The sequence below is a fragment of the Molossus molossus genome, unplaced genomic scaffold, assembly GCF_014108415.1.
Source record: "Molossus molossus isolate mMolMol1 unplaced genomic scaffold, mMolMol1.p scaffold_m16_p_20, whole genome shotgun sequence".
Lineage (NCBI taxonomy): Eukaryota > Metazoa > Chordata > Mammalia > Chiroptera > Molossidae > Molossus > Molossus molossus.
In genome coordinates this window covers 52,080,105-52,095,538 of record NW_023425356.1, presented here as the reverse complement: position 1 = coordinate 52,095,538, position 15,434 = coordinate 52,080,105, and the positions used below count along the sequence as shown (strand labels likewise).

Genomic DNA, 15,434 nt, shown 5'->3' with positions numbered 1-15,434 from the left:
CTGAACCCGGGTCTCTCTGGACCTTCGGCCGACGCTCTACCCGCTGAGCCAAACCGGCCAGGGCAAGGCTTGTGTTTTATTCGAGGTACAGTTGGTATGAAACTTTCCCTGTGTAGAACGTTGTAATTCACATCTGTGTGCCAGGTGATCAGCACCAAAAGTCTAGCTACCACCTTTCGCCACAGTTGGCCCCTTCCCTCCAGTAACCAGCAGTCTGCTCTCTGTCTATGAGTTTGTTTTGGGGATGGTCAGTTTTAAATAAAGGACGTAGCGGTCCGTCAGAGCCCCAGCTCCGAACCTGCGCCGAGCCCCACGCCACTCCAGTGTCTGGCTGCAGGGGCCTTGCCCCCGGGCGGCCTGTCCACGGCCCTGCCAGTGGCACTGCCGCTTCTCCAGTCGTCCAGATCCGAGCCTGGACAGCCTGCGACTCCTCCCCCCCTGGGTGCGGCCAGGGCTCAGTCCTCCGCGTCCTGGCAGTGCGGCCCGCTGCTCAGGAGCCGGCCGGCTGCGGAGGCTCCCAGGAGCTTGCCCGGGTGTCTTCCTTGTTTTCAGGACAACGTGTTTGAAGAGTACACACCAGTTACTTTGTGAAGTGTGGCTCAGTTCGAGTTTGTCTGATGTTCGTCATGATTAGATTAGTTTCTCTTGCTAGGAGTACAACATAGGTCATGCCGTTTTCTTCCTAGTGCATCATGCCAGAGGCACGCATGTCCTTGCTGGTAACTTAACCGTGATCACTCTCTTCCGGTTCCCCAGGATAAAGTCACTGTTTTCCCCTAGTAATTAATAAGTATTTTTGGAGAGATGACTCAGAATTTGTTATCACATTATTCCTCCATTGACGATATTGCTTGAATCGGTTATTTATCACAGTCCAGGTGGTGGTCCTTATTTTAATATCACGGTGGCTGGAAGTTCTGAACGTATGAAAGCGAGTGTGAAATGGTTGAGCCGTTCATGTGTGCTCATAGAGCAGCCCCTCCTCTCAGCCAGGAGCTTTAAGTGGTGACTTAAATGTCTTAAAGACTCGCCTGTGGTGTGCACATAGGTAAGATTTTTACTCTGGCGTATACATGGAAATTTTCAAATGAGAATGAGCAGATAATTCTGGTAGTTTGTAATGGTAAAAATAATGCACGTAAGTAGTTTGTTCTTACGTGTTCTTGAAGACAGTGTATAAGATGAATTAAGTTTTTAGATCTCCGTGTCTATGCATGCAAGCGAATGTCTGATATGAGTGTGGTGTCCTGGTGTGCTAACTTAGTGTAGGGAGCACCCTCTAGAAAGCACGGAGGAACATTTTCTGGTGGGAGGTGGAGGGAGTGTGAGATTGTCTGCAGTTCTAACCCAGAAGATAAATCCTTTGTAGACCCAGCCCTAGCTCCATGGCACACTTGGTAGCGACTTGTAAAGTCCCTGTTGATGACAGCTTGAATGATGGCGTCAGCAGTTAGACCCTGATGTCCTGGTCACTTCCTTGCAGGTCCAGCTCTCTGGGACAGGTTTACAGGCTGCTGCTCAGTCCTTAAATGTACAGGTAAGCTGGCCCATGGGCTTATGGGGCAGTTTTCCACTTTCCCATGTTTTTCCAATTTCATATAAGGAGCATCAGTAATTTATAACAGGAAATGCTTAGGAGTAGCTCCTTTCTCTATCACTGACTCCAGAGGACTCAGTAACGCTAGTTGTTGCCGTTAATGAGGACGGACTCACACTGCGGCTGCCCGACGGCCCGAGCGAGTGGAAGAGCCGCTCCATGTGTGAGCCCAGGGAGAGGCCCCCGCGCCGCACGGCCGTGGCACATCCTGAACACAAGGCCGAAGAATGTCCTAAATGCCCTTCTGTTTCCAAATGTCTTTCTGCTGGTCCTTGCCACGTCTCGCAGACACCCTCTGGCGCAGAGGGACCAGCCAGGCTGAGACAGCCTTGACTTGATTCTCACTCTGCCAGCTGCTGCGTGCCTGGGCGCGCCACTCCCTGCCGGCTCGTGGACGCTTACCTGGGATCCCGGGTTCCTCTGCCCCGAAATGTTACAGCTCTGAGCTTGCGAGGACCCTGTTTATATGCTAATGGGCTCAGACAGGCACAGTTTAAGACCAAACTTAACCCTGGTTGCATTGCTTCACGAGGCACACAGCAAAAGCATGCCAAGGTCAGGGCTGTGGGCGGCTCCCTGACACTCCGCCGACCTGCTGCGCCCTTTCCTCGGTGTTTAGGTAGCTCCCAGTCAGGAGGGAAACATGTTCTGGAAGATTGGCTTCAGTGTTGCTAATGACTGAAGACCTTGGGTTGAGCATCCCGTGAAGCCCAGTGGCTTCAGTATGGACCAGTAACCAGGGAAACAAGGAGGGAAGCCAGAGGGAGAGAATGTGCCCTTACTTTCTGAGGCAGAGGAGGCAGGAAAGCCCCTCGGTTGCCATGGTGAACTTTCATCCCTTAGCGATGTTGGCAAACAGGCTGCACCACCAGTGCCTAGTGTTTACAGTCCTGCCCTATAATTATCTCTCACTGACTGGCAGGTTCATCAGAGCCTCCGTGCTAATTAGCCTTGCTGCAGTCCCCGAAACAGGTGGTGGGAAATATGCAGATCTGTGCAGAACTTCAGAGCCCCGCAGAGCCCTCTCCCTTCTGACTGCAGCGTCCCCTCTAAGAGCTGCCCCTGGACGGGCGGAGCGCAGTCCCATTCTTTCCGCGTCAGAGGAGGGCCTGTGCCAGGGGGCACTCGGGACAGCGAGTCCAGACGGCCCCAGATCCTGTGGGACCGCGGCTGAGGCATTGAGGTCGAGAGGGCAGGTGTACCCCCACTTCCCGGAGGGCAGGATTTGGGTGAATTCCGTTGATTTGTGGAGGGTCAAATTATTTTTTCTGCTTAAAAATTATAAGTGCAGCTTTGCTGGCATTGAAACAAAAAAATCTGAAAACTTATATAAAATTAGGAAAATACAAAGATTTATAAGAGAGGAAAAGAGTGAAACTAGAAAACTCATGACTGAATGAATCATGTTTTAAATACTTCTTGAAATACGGAGTTATAAGTACATTTCTTTTCATGAACGATTTGAAATCTCTTGATTCCCTCCCACTTTTAGTCTAAAGCGAATGAAGAGTCGGGGGACTCCCAGCAGCCAAGCCAGCCTTCCCAGCAGCCTTCAGTGCAGGCAGCCATCCCACAGACCCAGCTCATGCTGGCCGGAGGGCAGATAACCGGGGTAAGTCTCCTGAGAGACGGGCCTCTACCTGCTGCTGCCCATCGTCGGATTGGGTCCCGCTGTGGAGGCAGTGACCTGGCCCAGGCTGGAGGCAGCTCTGAAAAGGGAATGACCTTTTCTTAAGTTTTCGGGGTAAATGAAGGGTGTTTTTAAGCCCACATTTCCACAGTGGCTTCACCCTGCAGTGGCCCGTGGAGGAGACTGCGTGATGACGTTGTGGTTAGCAGTTTGGGTTCCACGTCACTACAGAGCTCACGTGAAGGAACGGGTCATGCCGCAGGGAGAAGCTCTGAGTTGCTGTGTGATGTTCTAAAGGGAACGTCTGGTCTGGCGTTCGGGCTCTCAGCTCACGGCCTGGGCTGACGCACCTCCTCCCCGGGCCTCAGCGTCCCTTCAGTAGTGCACACGCTGCTGACCCCACCACAGTGTCGCTGCACAGACCAGGTACCCGTGTGTGTGGAACTCACAGGACAGTGCCCGGCACATGGTGTCCCTTCAGTAGTGCAGGCGCTGCTGACCCCACCACAACGTCGCCGCACAGACCAGGTACCCGTGTGTATGGGACTCACAGGACAGTGCCCGGCACATAGCGTTCAGTAGACGTCATTCTGTTTTGTTGGTAGTGAACTGGCCAATGTGACTATTCTGGACTTTTAACTTTTCAGCTGTCTTTGCTCTAAGACACCATTTAAAATATTTTTCCAGTGCTGGAAATTTTTCTGTTAAATTATGTTTTTGGGAGGGGGTTGAAGAGTGGTAAGGAAGAGTTTCTTATTAATCAATTGATATCACATCAACACCCCCCCCTTATTTTTTTTTTTCAATCCTCACCAGAGAACATTTTTCTGTTTATCTTCAGATGGGGGGGGGGGAGAAACATTGATGTGAAAAGGACACATTGACTGGTAGCCACCCACACGACCCCAACTGGGGCCCTGGGCGAACCACAACCGAGGTACACGCCCTTGGCCAGAATGAAACTGCGACTCATTGGGCTGCAGGCCGACGCTAACCACTGAGCAAGACCAGCCAGCCCTCCCCCCCCCAATTTTTTATATTCTTCATTTTCGTTAAGTATGTTTTGGCAGGGGAAGGCTCTTTTAAGAATTATTACAAAATTGGCCCTGGCCAGTTTGGCTCTGCGGTTAGAGCGTCAGCCTGCAGTCCAGAGAGACCCGGGTTCGGTTCCCGCTAAGGGCACGTACTTCGGTTGCAGTTTGTCCTCGGCCCTGGTTGGTCGTGCGGGTGGCAGCTACTCGATGTGTCCCTTCACGTCAATGTTTCTCTCTCTCTCCCTTCCTCTCTCTCCTTCCCACTCTATCTGTACAAAAAATGGAAAAATATCCTCGGGTGAGGATAAAAAGAAAAAAGAATTATTACTAAATTGTTTACTAAATCCCATTAGTGGAGATAAATACATGTTTGTATGTTGTATATAGCCTCTATAAACATACCTCGAAGGGAATGGATTCGAATTCTGTCCCCAAGGCACAGGTTGTACTGGGTGCTGTAGGAGGAGGGTTTGTGCTGAGTGGCGGCACTTGCTCCTCAGAACATTAGAGCATTCCTCCTCGTGCGACCAGAGTGTCACCCAGTGGGAGGAGGAACGCGTCACTCGAAGTGCGCTGGGGATAAGCTGCACCGGGAAAGCCAGCTCAGAGCTGCCGTGAACACATTCTCTGTGCTGCTGGTGGAGCTTTGCGGGGGGTGCGAGTGTCTACAATAGTAAGGGCGCTTGGGGCTCCAGGTTCATGTGGCTGGAGCTCCTGCTAAGCCTGGGCATTAGGAACCATGTCCTGTGGAGCCCAGCGCGACCACCTGTTCACAGGGAATGTGTTGCAGAGGCCATGGACGTCACAGAGACCCTGCTTCCAGTAACAGGGAAGGATGGAGAAGGCCGGGGAGGGGCTGCAAGGTGACTGGGAAATGAAACAAATGGCGTTCCTGTTCCCCGGTCATATCTTCGGACATAATGGGAAAGATGGAACCTGGCAGGACTCACGCTAATGGGAGGCAGCTGGGCCTTAGCAGCCCTTCCCGTGGCCAGACCCAGCTTCCTTGATCTCCACGCATCTGACTAATCACTTGCTGTCTGCTGGGTGTGAATTTCTTTTCACAGCCCGTCAGCATTGACTTTCCTTCTTGCTCACTGGTTAATTACTTTCTAGCTTGAACCCTAGGGCCCTGGGCGAGCTTGAATGCTTAAGTCCGGAGTGAGGCCACATTTTTATTTAAATGTTCCGCCCGTGATGGTGATTGCTGATGAACATTGCTGAGGTCTACTGCCACTCGAGCCACCTACTTCAGGGCAGTCGCTTGAACGAGGGCCTTCTCCCTCAGTCCTTTCCAATGTGTGTCCTTGTTCTGTGCAGCTGACTCTGACGCCGGCCCAGCAGCAGCTGCTCCTGCAGCAGGCCCAGGCCCAGGCCCAGCTGCTGGCTGCGGCCGTGCAGCAACACTCAGCCAGCCAGCAGCACAGCGCTGCAGGGGCCACCATCTCCGCCTCCGCCGCCACTCCCATGACACAGATCCCCCTGTCGCAGCCCATACAGATCACACAGGTGAGTGGGGCCTCTTGGAGCCGGGGCGGGACATGAACAGATTGCAGCTTTGCTCTAGTAGGAAATGCTCTTTCTGATTGTTAGCAGGCCTGCGGAGCTCTGATCGGTGAGGTAGGCGGTAGCCTTCCTTACCACTGAACCACAACTAATACATTTGTTTGCTTGAGTTGATATTATAAACACGTAAGTGATTCTTGGAATAACTGACTGTTTGTATTAACTGACAGTTCTTGAGTAAGTAGCTGGCATATGTCTGAAGCAGGGGATGACCGTTTTAATTAACTGATTACGGCCGGCCTGGGTTCTGCCGCATGCTTGTGGTGAGGGCCGCCACCCACACGCACGCCGGGGCATTGTCTCCACTGCAGCGACATGCGCTATGGGCAGAACTACGTTAGGGTGTTGTTTGGCTTCGTGTTTCACATTCTGGGGCCAAGTCTCCAGAGATCATTCAAGTGTATTCAAGAGGCACAGACAGCGCGGCCTCGGAGGAAAGGTGAGTGGGGCCTCACCCCAAGGACAGAGGAGGGCACGTGTCCCTTCACCCCAAGGACGGAGGAGGGCACGTGTCCCTTCACCCCAAGGGCAGGAAGGGGGCACGTGTCCCTTCACCCCAAGGACAGAGGAGGGCACGTGTCCCTTCACCCCAAGGACGGAGGAGGGCACGTGTCCCTTCACCCCAAGGACAGGAAGGTGGTACGTGTCCCTTCACCCCAAGGACAGGAAGGGGGTACGTGTCCTGTTGGCAGAGGCTGGGAAGACTTGTTCTGGGTCTGGTGCTGACACGTAGACTCGGGTGGGAGCTGGCGTTTGACTGGACAGTGAGAAGAACAATTACTGGGACAGCGAGGAGTGGGTGCCAGACTGATCTTATGACTGTTGCACATAATCTTTATCAAGATAACGTTTTTATTTTGGCCACTTTCTTTTTTTTTCTTTATCCTCACCCGAGGACATTTTTCCATTTTTTGTTCAGGTAGAGCGGGAGGGAGAGAGAGGAACAGAGAGAGAGAGAGAGAAACATCGATGTGAAAGGAACACATCGAGTGGCTGCCACCCGCACGACCAACCAGGGCCGGGGACAAACCGAGGTACATGCCCTTAGCGGGAACCAAACCCAGGTCTCTCCAGACCGCAGGCCGATGCTCTAACCGCTGAGCCAAACCGGCCAGGGCTTGGCCACTTTCTTCATCACCAAATACGCGTTGTTCGTGCCTGAGCCAGGAGACCCTGTGTCACACTGTTTCAATAAGACAAGTGAGGGTCAGTGATGGTGTAAACCTTGGGCCGGTGCAAGGTGACACTGCTGTTCTGGACCAGACTTTTCTGGGGACAACGTAGACATTTTCACAGTGATTTCTCAGTTAATTCAATAAGCTGGTGCTCAGTTTCAGAAATCATAGAGATTTTTCCACTTATTTTTACAAATTCAGATAGCCCTCTCAATTTTTACTTCAGAGAAAAATCAGTCAACTCTAGAAACTCAACATTCTGTTCTCAGTTGATTTTTAAATCCTATATTGGTCTCTACATGTTAAAACACAACTATAACCATTTATTCTGTGGGAATTTTAAAACACTCTTGAAAATTTGGCTCAGTGTAAGTCCTGACACAGCATCTGCTGACAAGTCCTCCTCGCTCAGCTGGCCGGGTGGCTCAGTGGTGGACGTTGTCCAGGGACTGAGAGTCCGGGTTCAGCTCCTGGTCAGGGCACATGCCTGGGTTGCAGGCTCGATTCCCAGTGGGGGCGTGCAGGGGGCAGCCGATTGATGTTTCTGTCTCACATCCATGTTTCTCTCTCTCCCTTCCTCTCTCTCTAAAAAAAATCAATGAAAACATATTTCTTAAAAAATGTCCCTCGTAGGGGCTGAGGTTTCTTGGCCCGCTGTGTGACCGCACCCAAAGCGCTCTGTCTGCACATGCGTGTGGGGGGTGTTGCCTGCCTTATTGGCACGGGATAGGGTGCCTCGTATGGAAACCTTAGGGCTACGTGAGCTTTTACCTCAGAGCCTCTGACCACGTTCCAATTCTGATGTTCTAGGATCTGCAGCAACTACAGCAACTTCAGCAGCAGAATCTCAACCTGCAGCAGTTCGTGCTGGTCCATCCGACCACCAACCTGCAGCCAGCACAGTTCATCATCTCACAGCCGCCCCAGGGCCAGCAGGGTAAGTCCGCCCACAGCCCGCCACTCAGCCGGCCACTCAACCGGGCACTCATAGCCCGCTCACTCAGCCGGCCACTCCCAGCCTGTCCACAGCCTGCCCACAGCCCATCACTCACACCCTGTCACTCACAGCCCGTCACTCACCCCATCATTCACAGCCCGTCACTCACACCCCGTCACTCACACCCTGTCACTCACAGCCCGTCACTCACACCCTGTCACTCACAGCCCATCACTCACACCCTGTCACTCACAGCCCATCACTCACAGCCCGTCACTCACACCCCGTCACTCACAGCCCGTCACTCACACCCTGTCACAGCCCGTCACTCACACCCTGTCACTCACAGCCCGTCACTCACAGCCCGTCACTCACACCCTGTCACTCACAGCCCGTCACTCACACCCTGTCACTCACAGCCCATCACTCACACCCTGTCACTCACAGCCCGTCACTCACACCCTGTCACTCACAGCCCGTCTCTCACAGCCCGTCACTCACAGCCCGTCACTCACACCCTGTCACTCACAGCCCGTCACTCACACCCTGTCACTCACAGCCCATCACTCACACCCTGTCACTCACAGCCCGTCACTCACACCCTGTCACTCACACCCTGTCACTCACAGCCCGTCACTCACAGCCCGTCACTCACACCCTGTCACTCACAGCCCATCACTCACACCCTGTCACTCACAGCCCGTCACTCACACCCTGTCACTCACAGCCCGTCTCTCACAGCCCGTCATAGCCCATCACTCACAGCCCGTCACTCACACCTTGTCACTCACAGCCCGTCACTCACAGCTTGTCACTCACACCCTGTCACTCACAGCCTATCACTCACACCCTGTCATAGCCCATCACTCACACCCTGTCACTCACACCCTGTCATAGCCCATCACTCACACCCTGTCACTCACAGCCCATCACTCACACCCTGTCATAGCCCGTCACTCACAGCCCGTCACTCACAGCCCGTCACTCACAGCCCGTCACTCACTGCCCGTCACTCACAGCCCGTCACTCACACCCTGTCACTCACAGCCCGTCACTCACACCGTCACTCACAGCCCGTCACTCACACCCTGTCACTCACAGCCCGTCACTCACACCCTGTCACTCACAGCCCGTCTCTCACAGCCCATCATAGCCCATCACTCACAGCCCGTCACTCACACCTTGTCACTCACAGCCCGTCACTCACAGCTTGTCACTCACACCCTGTCACTCACAGCCTATCACTCACACCCTGTCATAGCCCATCACTCACACCCTGTCACTCACACCCTGTCATAGCCCATCACTCACACCCTGTCACTCACACCCTGTCACTCACAGCCCATCACTCACACCCTGTCATAGCCCATCACTCACAGCCCGTCACTCACAGCCCGTCACTCACAGCCCGTCACTCACAGCCCATCACTCACACCCCGTCACTCACAGCCCGTCACTCACAGCCCATCACTCACACCCCGTCACTCACAGCCCGTCACTCACAGCCCGTCACTCACACCCCGTCACTCACAGCCCGTCACTCACAGCCCGTCACTCACAGCCCATCACTCACACCCCGTCACTCACAGCCCGTCACTCACAGCCCGTCACTCACAGCCCGTCACTCACTGCCCGTCACTCACACCCTGTCACTCACAGCCCGTCACTCACAGCCCGTCACTCACACCCTGTCACTCACAGCCCGTCACTCACACCCTGTCACTCACAGCCCATCACTCACACCCTGTCACTCACAGCCCGTCACTCACACCCTGTCACTCACAGCCCGTCACTCACACCCTGTCACTCACAGCCCATCACTCACACCCTGTCACTCACAGCCCGTCACTCACACCCTGTCACTCACAGCCCGTCTCTCACAGCCCATCACTCACACCCTGTCACTCACAGCCCGTCACTCACACCCTGTCACTCACAGCCCGTCTCTCACAGCCCGTCATAGCCCATCACTCACAGCCCGTCACTCACACCTTGTCACTCACAGCCCGTCACTCACAGCTTGTCACTCACACCCTGTCACTCACAGCCTATCACTCACACCCTGTCATAGCCCATCACTCACACCCTGTCACTCACACCCTGTCATAGCCCATCACTCACATCCTGTCACTCACACCCTGTCATAGCCCATCACTCACACCCTGTCACTCACAGCCCATCACTCACACCCTGTCATAGCCCGTCACTCACAGCCCGTCACTCACAGCCCGTCACTCACAGCCCGTCACTCACTGCCCGTCACTCACAGCCCGTCACTCACACCCTGTCACTCACAGCCCGTCACTCACACCGTCACTCACAGCCCGTCACTCACACCCTGTCACTCACAGCCCGTCACTCACACCCTGTCACTCACAGCCCGTCTCTCACAGCCCATCATAGCCCATCACTCACAGCCCGTCACTCACACCTTGTCACTCACAGCCCGTCACTCACAGCTTGTCACTCACACCCTGTCACTCACAGCCTATCACTCACACCCTGTCATAGCCCATCACTCACACCCTGTCACTCACACCCTGTCATAGCCCATCACTCACACCCTGTCACTCACACCCTGTCACTCACAGCCCATCACTCACAGCCCATCACTCACAGCCCGTCACTCACAGCCCGTCACTCACAGCCCGTCACTCACAGCCCATCACTCACACCCCGTCACTCACAGCCCGTCACTCATAGCCCATCACTCACACCCCGTCACTCACAGCCCGTCACTCACAGCCCATCACTCACAGCCCGTCACTCACAGCCCGTCACTCACAGCCCGTCACTCACAGCCCGTCACTCACTGCCCGTCACTCACAGCCCATCACTCACACCCCGTCACTCACAGCCCGTCACTCACACCCCGTCACTCACACCGTCACTCACAGCCCGTCACTCACAGCCTGTCACTCACACCCTGTCACTCAAAGCCCCCGCATGTCTGGCCCTGAAACCTCCACTAGAACAGAGTTTCCTTCCATTTACTGACCTTTAAACTCAATATTTATATTAAGAAAAGGATTTTTCATGCACACCCAACATTGAAGGCCGTCCTTCCCTGCCGTTTGTCTTTCTAGTCACAAGGAGGAACCGAGAGCTTGCCCTGAGGTGTGAATAAATGCCTCAACTTGGTGAGCGTAAACTGGATAAATTGCATCTGATATTCTGGTAGTTTTTCATGGGAAGGTAGTCCAGGAATGTGGGCCAAGTATCAACATACATGCTTCTAGCAATCCTCTGGCTTTTGAAGCTGGAGAAGGAGAGGGCGTCCTGCTAGACGGTGTGCAGTTTGTGGATGATAAAAGATGTCTCCGCAGCTTTCCGTGCTGGATATTGTGTCAACAGTGATGTTCGCCGTGTCTGTGAAGCTGGCATTGGTGTCAGGGCAGAGGGTCGGGACAGGGCTGTGACCACCCAAGCCTCTTGCGGCTCCTCGGTGCCTGTCCCGCCCAGAGGGTGGCCGCTCCTCACCACTAGACAGTTCTCGGTCCTTTGTGAGGGTCATGGGTGGAGACGGAGCTCTTGGGCATGTCAAGCTGCTTCCGTTTAGATGACTTCTTCACTTTCATCCATTCCGCCCGAAAGTGAAGAATTTTCCAACCAGAGGGTTATTTGGCCACACCAGCGACATACTAGTCTTAGTCTGATATTTCATGTCTTCTCGCCCAAGTTGTATTAACAAGATCAAACTGTAAGCAAATCACACATTAAGAATTTAAGGCCAATAATACTATCAGATCAGTCGGAATTTCCAACTTCACTGTCTTATTCTTTTTTTACCATATGTTCAAGGTAGTCCTGGTGTTCCTGGCGTAATGCGTTGTGTTTTAACAGGTCTCCTGCAAGCGCAAAACCTTTTAACGCAACTACCTCAGCAAAGCCAAGCCAGCCTCCTGCAGCCGCAGCCAAGCATCACCCTCACCTCCCAGGTGAGCTTTCTCCCACAGGGCTTCATGCTCTTGTCCTGTTGCTTTAAGGGACTTTTGGACTGTGTCTAATTAAAGACACACACACAAAAAACCTCCTAATTAAAATAATCCTAGTTAGCCTGGCCAGTGTGTCTCAGTGATTGAGCGTTGACCCATGTATCAAGAGGTTGCTGGTTTGATTCCTGATTAGGGCACATGCCCAGGTTGTGGGCCAAATCCACAATGGGGGTCATAGAGGAGGGGGCCAGTCGATGTTCTCTCTCATTGTTGTTTCTATCTCTCCCTCTCCCTTTCTCTTTCTCTCAAATCAATAAAGAAAAAAAAAATCCTAGTATTCAAAAACTGACCAAAAATTCAAAGCTGTGCTTATCAGCTTGATAGAGCAATGCTACCGAATTGATGTAGTCTTGAAAATCTTCAGGGAGTCCCTTTAATATATATTCATAAAGAATAACTTAGCAGCCAGGGAGCAGTGAGTTCCAGCTGTCTGGCTGCCCTCCTCCACCCCTGCAGCAGAGGGCGCCACTTGAAGTAGAGGCCTGGTGCCCAGTGAACACCCACGCCACCCTTGGCCCTTCCTCTGGGGATGCAGAGACTCTGACCCTGGGTTTTTCTGTCCTCTCAGCTCCCAGGGTGCTTTAGCTCGTCTCTGCCAGAGTGTAGCTGGAAACAAGCAAAAAATAAAAGCTGCTGTTAAAAGAGTGAAAGGAAAAGCCACAGGCTAGAAGAAAATATTGTTAAAACTTCTATCTGATAAGACTTGTTTCCAGAATATATAAAGAGCTCATACAACTCAACAATAAGACAGCCTGTTGTTTTAAAAGGGGGGTAGCGTATGCCAAATAAGTGGAGACACTTTACCGAAGAAGGTATGTGAATGCCCAGTAAGTAGCACGTGAAAAGGTGGCCTGAAGTGTTCGCCGTCAGGGAGTGCTGACATCACTGCACACCCACTGGAGCAGGACGGACCAAAAAGTCAGGCGGCCCAGCCGGGGTGGCTCAGTGGTTGAGCATTGTCCCATGCACCAAAGGTCAACAGTTCGATTCCCGGTCAGGGCACATGCCTGGGTTTCGGGCTTGATTCCCAGCAGGGGGCATGCAGGAGGCGGCCTATTGGTGTTTCTCACATTGCTGTTTCTCTCCTCTCTAAAATAAACACAAATGTAATTGTAAAATGGAAAGACTGTGGCCACGCCTAGGCTGCCGAGAAGGCAGCAGCGGGAGCGCTCGCCAGCCGGAGGGCTGCAGCTTGGCGCGGGCGCTTTGGAGGACGGCCTGGCGGTTCCTTCGCGAGTCGTTATCTGGGCACCTTTGGCCCAGGACTTCCGATCCTGGGAATGAAGTCGTTTGTGTCGCACGAGCGCTACGTGAGTGTTCGCAGTGCTCTTGTTCATAATCACGCCACACTGGAAGCCACAGATGCACAGCTGGTGCGGAGCATGTCATGTGGCACAGCCACGTGACAAAGGCTGTGCAGCAGGAGCAAGACATTGCTCTGTGCAGTCAGCACCGCGTGCGAACTCCAAGGCTCCACGCAAGTGAGGCACCTGGCAGAGAAGAAACCCGGGTGACCGAGACCTCGGGGCCTCCCGTAAGCGCGGCCTGGGATCCAAGGAGCAGCCTTTTGGCGTACGGGACTACGCCCCAACCAACTGAGCCACCCAGCAGGGTGAACCTATATAATTTTATTAACTAGTGTCACCCCAATAAAGTCAATACAACAGTAAAAAAATGAAAGATCTAAAATGTGAAAGGGAAGAAGTAAACCCGGAGGCGATGGGTAAGTGCGATGTGTAGCTGTTCTGTTGTTTTTTGATTTTTGGGTTTTTTTTTATCCTCACCAGAGGATATTTTTCCCATTGATTTTTAGAGAGGAGGGTTGGGGAGGAGAGAGAAAAACATCAATGTGAGAGAGGCACATCAATTGATTGCCTCCCACATACACCCCACCAGGGCCAGGGATTGAGCCTGCACCCCAGGTACATGCCCTTGAGCGGCAATCAAACCCACGACCCTTTGGTCAGAAGGTCGACGCTCTAACAATGGAGCCACACTGGCCAGGGCTGCATAGCTGCTTTGTATGTCAGTCATACCTCGATTAAAACAACACTTTAGCCCTGGCTGGTTTGGCTTAGTGGTTAGAGCGTCAGCCCAAGGACCAAAGAGTCTCGGGTTTGAGTCTGATCAAGGGCATGTACCTGGGTTGCAGGTTCAATCCCTAACCCTGGTTGGGATCGTGCGGCAGGCTACCAATCGATGTGTCTCTCTCACATCAATGTCTCTTTCTTCCTCCCTTCCACTCCCCTTTCTACTGTATCTGAATATCAATGGAAAAATGTCTACAGGTGAGGATTACAAAGAAAGAAGACCGATCTATTAAAAAGCATAAAATACATGTATTCAGATCATTTGAAAACCCGAATATACTGGGTTTCATTTTTAGGTAGTCAAGTTCCTCACATACACCTACATTTTAACCTTACTGTGGTCACAGTGTACATAATTCACACTCTGCTTTTCTCCACGGACATCCCATTGCAGGGTCTTCACAGCCCTTCCCAAAGGCAGCTGTTTCCTGGGGTGTTTGCTTGCCGCACGTTCCAGCTGCAACCTAAACACCTTTTTGTGTGTCTGTTCTTACCCTTCCGCTCCTTCTGTAACAGCCAGCGACCCCAACACGCACAATAGCCGCAACGCCAATCCAGACCCTCCCGCAGAGCCAGGCCGCGCCGAAGCGCATCGACACGCCCAGCTTGGAGGAGCCCAGTGACCTGGAGGAGTTGGAGCAGTTCGCCAAGACCTTCAAACAAAGACGGATCAAACTCGGCTTCACTCAGGTAGACGAGCCTCCCGAGCCTGGGCTCCCTCGGCTTGCTGCGCGCACTGGCTCTCCCCGCACTTTCGGTTCGGCTGCCGTGTTGCTGCGCGCACTGGCTCTCCCCGCACTTGCGGTTCGGCTGCCGTGTTGCTGCCGCGCACTGGCTCTCCCTGCACTTGCGGTTCGGCTGCTGTGTTGCTGCCGCACTGGCTCTCCCCGCGCTTGCGGTTCGGCTGCTGTGTTGCTGCCGCGCACTGGCTCTCCCCGCGCTTGCGGTTCGGCTGCTGTGTTGCTGCCGCGCACTGGCTCTCCCCGCGCTTGCGGTTCGGCTGCTGTGTTGCTGCCGCACTGGCTCTCCCTGCACTTGCGATCCGGCTGCTGTGTTGCTGCGCGCACTGGCTCTCCCCGCACTTGCGATCCGGCTGCTGTGTTGCTGCCGCGCACTAGCTCTCCCTGCACTTGCGGTTCGGCTGCTGTGTTGCTGCCGCACTGGCTCTCCCCGCACTTGCGGTTCGGCTGCTGTGTTGCTGCCGCACTGGCTCTCCCTGCACTTGCGGTTCGGCTGCTGTGTTGCTGCCGCACTGGCTCTCCCCGCGCCTGCGATTCGGCTGCTGTGTTGCTGCCGCGCACTGGCTCTCCCCGCGCCTGCAGTTCGGCTGCTGTGTTGCTGTGCGCACTGGCTCTCCCCGCACTTGCGGTTCGGCTGCTGTGTTGCTGCGCGCACTGGCTCTCCCCGCAC

General features: G+C 53.7%; 1 protein-coding gene across 3 annotated transcripts in view; it reads left to right on the top strand.

Annotated features, from left to right (window-relative positions):
- The window catches only part of POU2F1 (POU class 2 homeobox 1), a 103,725-nt gene that overhangs the window by 70,911 nt on the left and 17,380 nt on the right, over positions 1–15,434 (top strand). For all 3 annotated transcript variants that reach the window (XM_036272931.1, XM_036272933.1, XM_036272934.1), the window contains exons 4-9: positions 1,484–1,537; positions 3,090–3,209; positions 5,582–5,770; positions 7,813–7,939; positions 11,783–11,877; positions 14,541–14,714. In XM_036272931.1, coding sequence (XP_036128824.1) covers positions 1,484–1,537; positions 3,090–3,209; positions 5,582–5,770; positions 7,813–7,939; positions 11,783–11,877; positions 14,541–14,714 — 759 coding nt within the window. The remainder of the gene's footprint in view (positions 1–1,483; positions 1,538–3,089; positions 3,210–5,581; positions 5,771–7,812; positions 7,940–11,782; positions 11,878–14,540; positions 14,715–15,434) is intronic.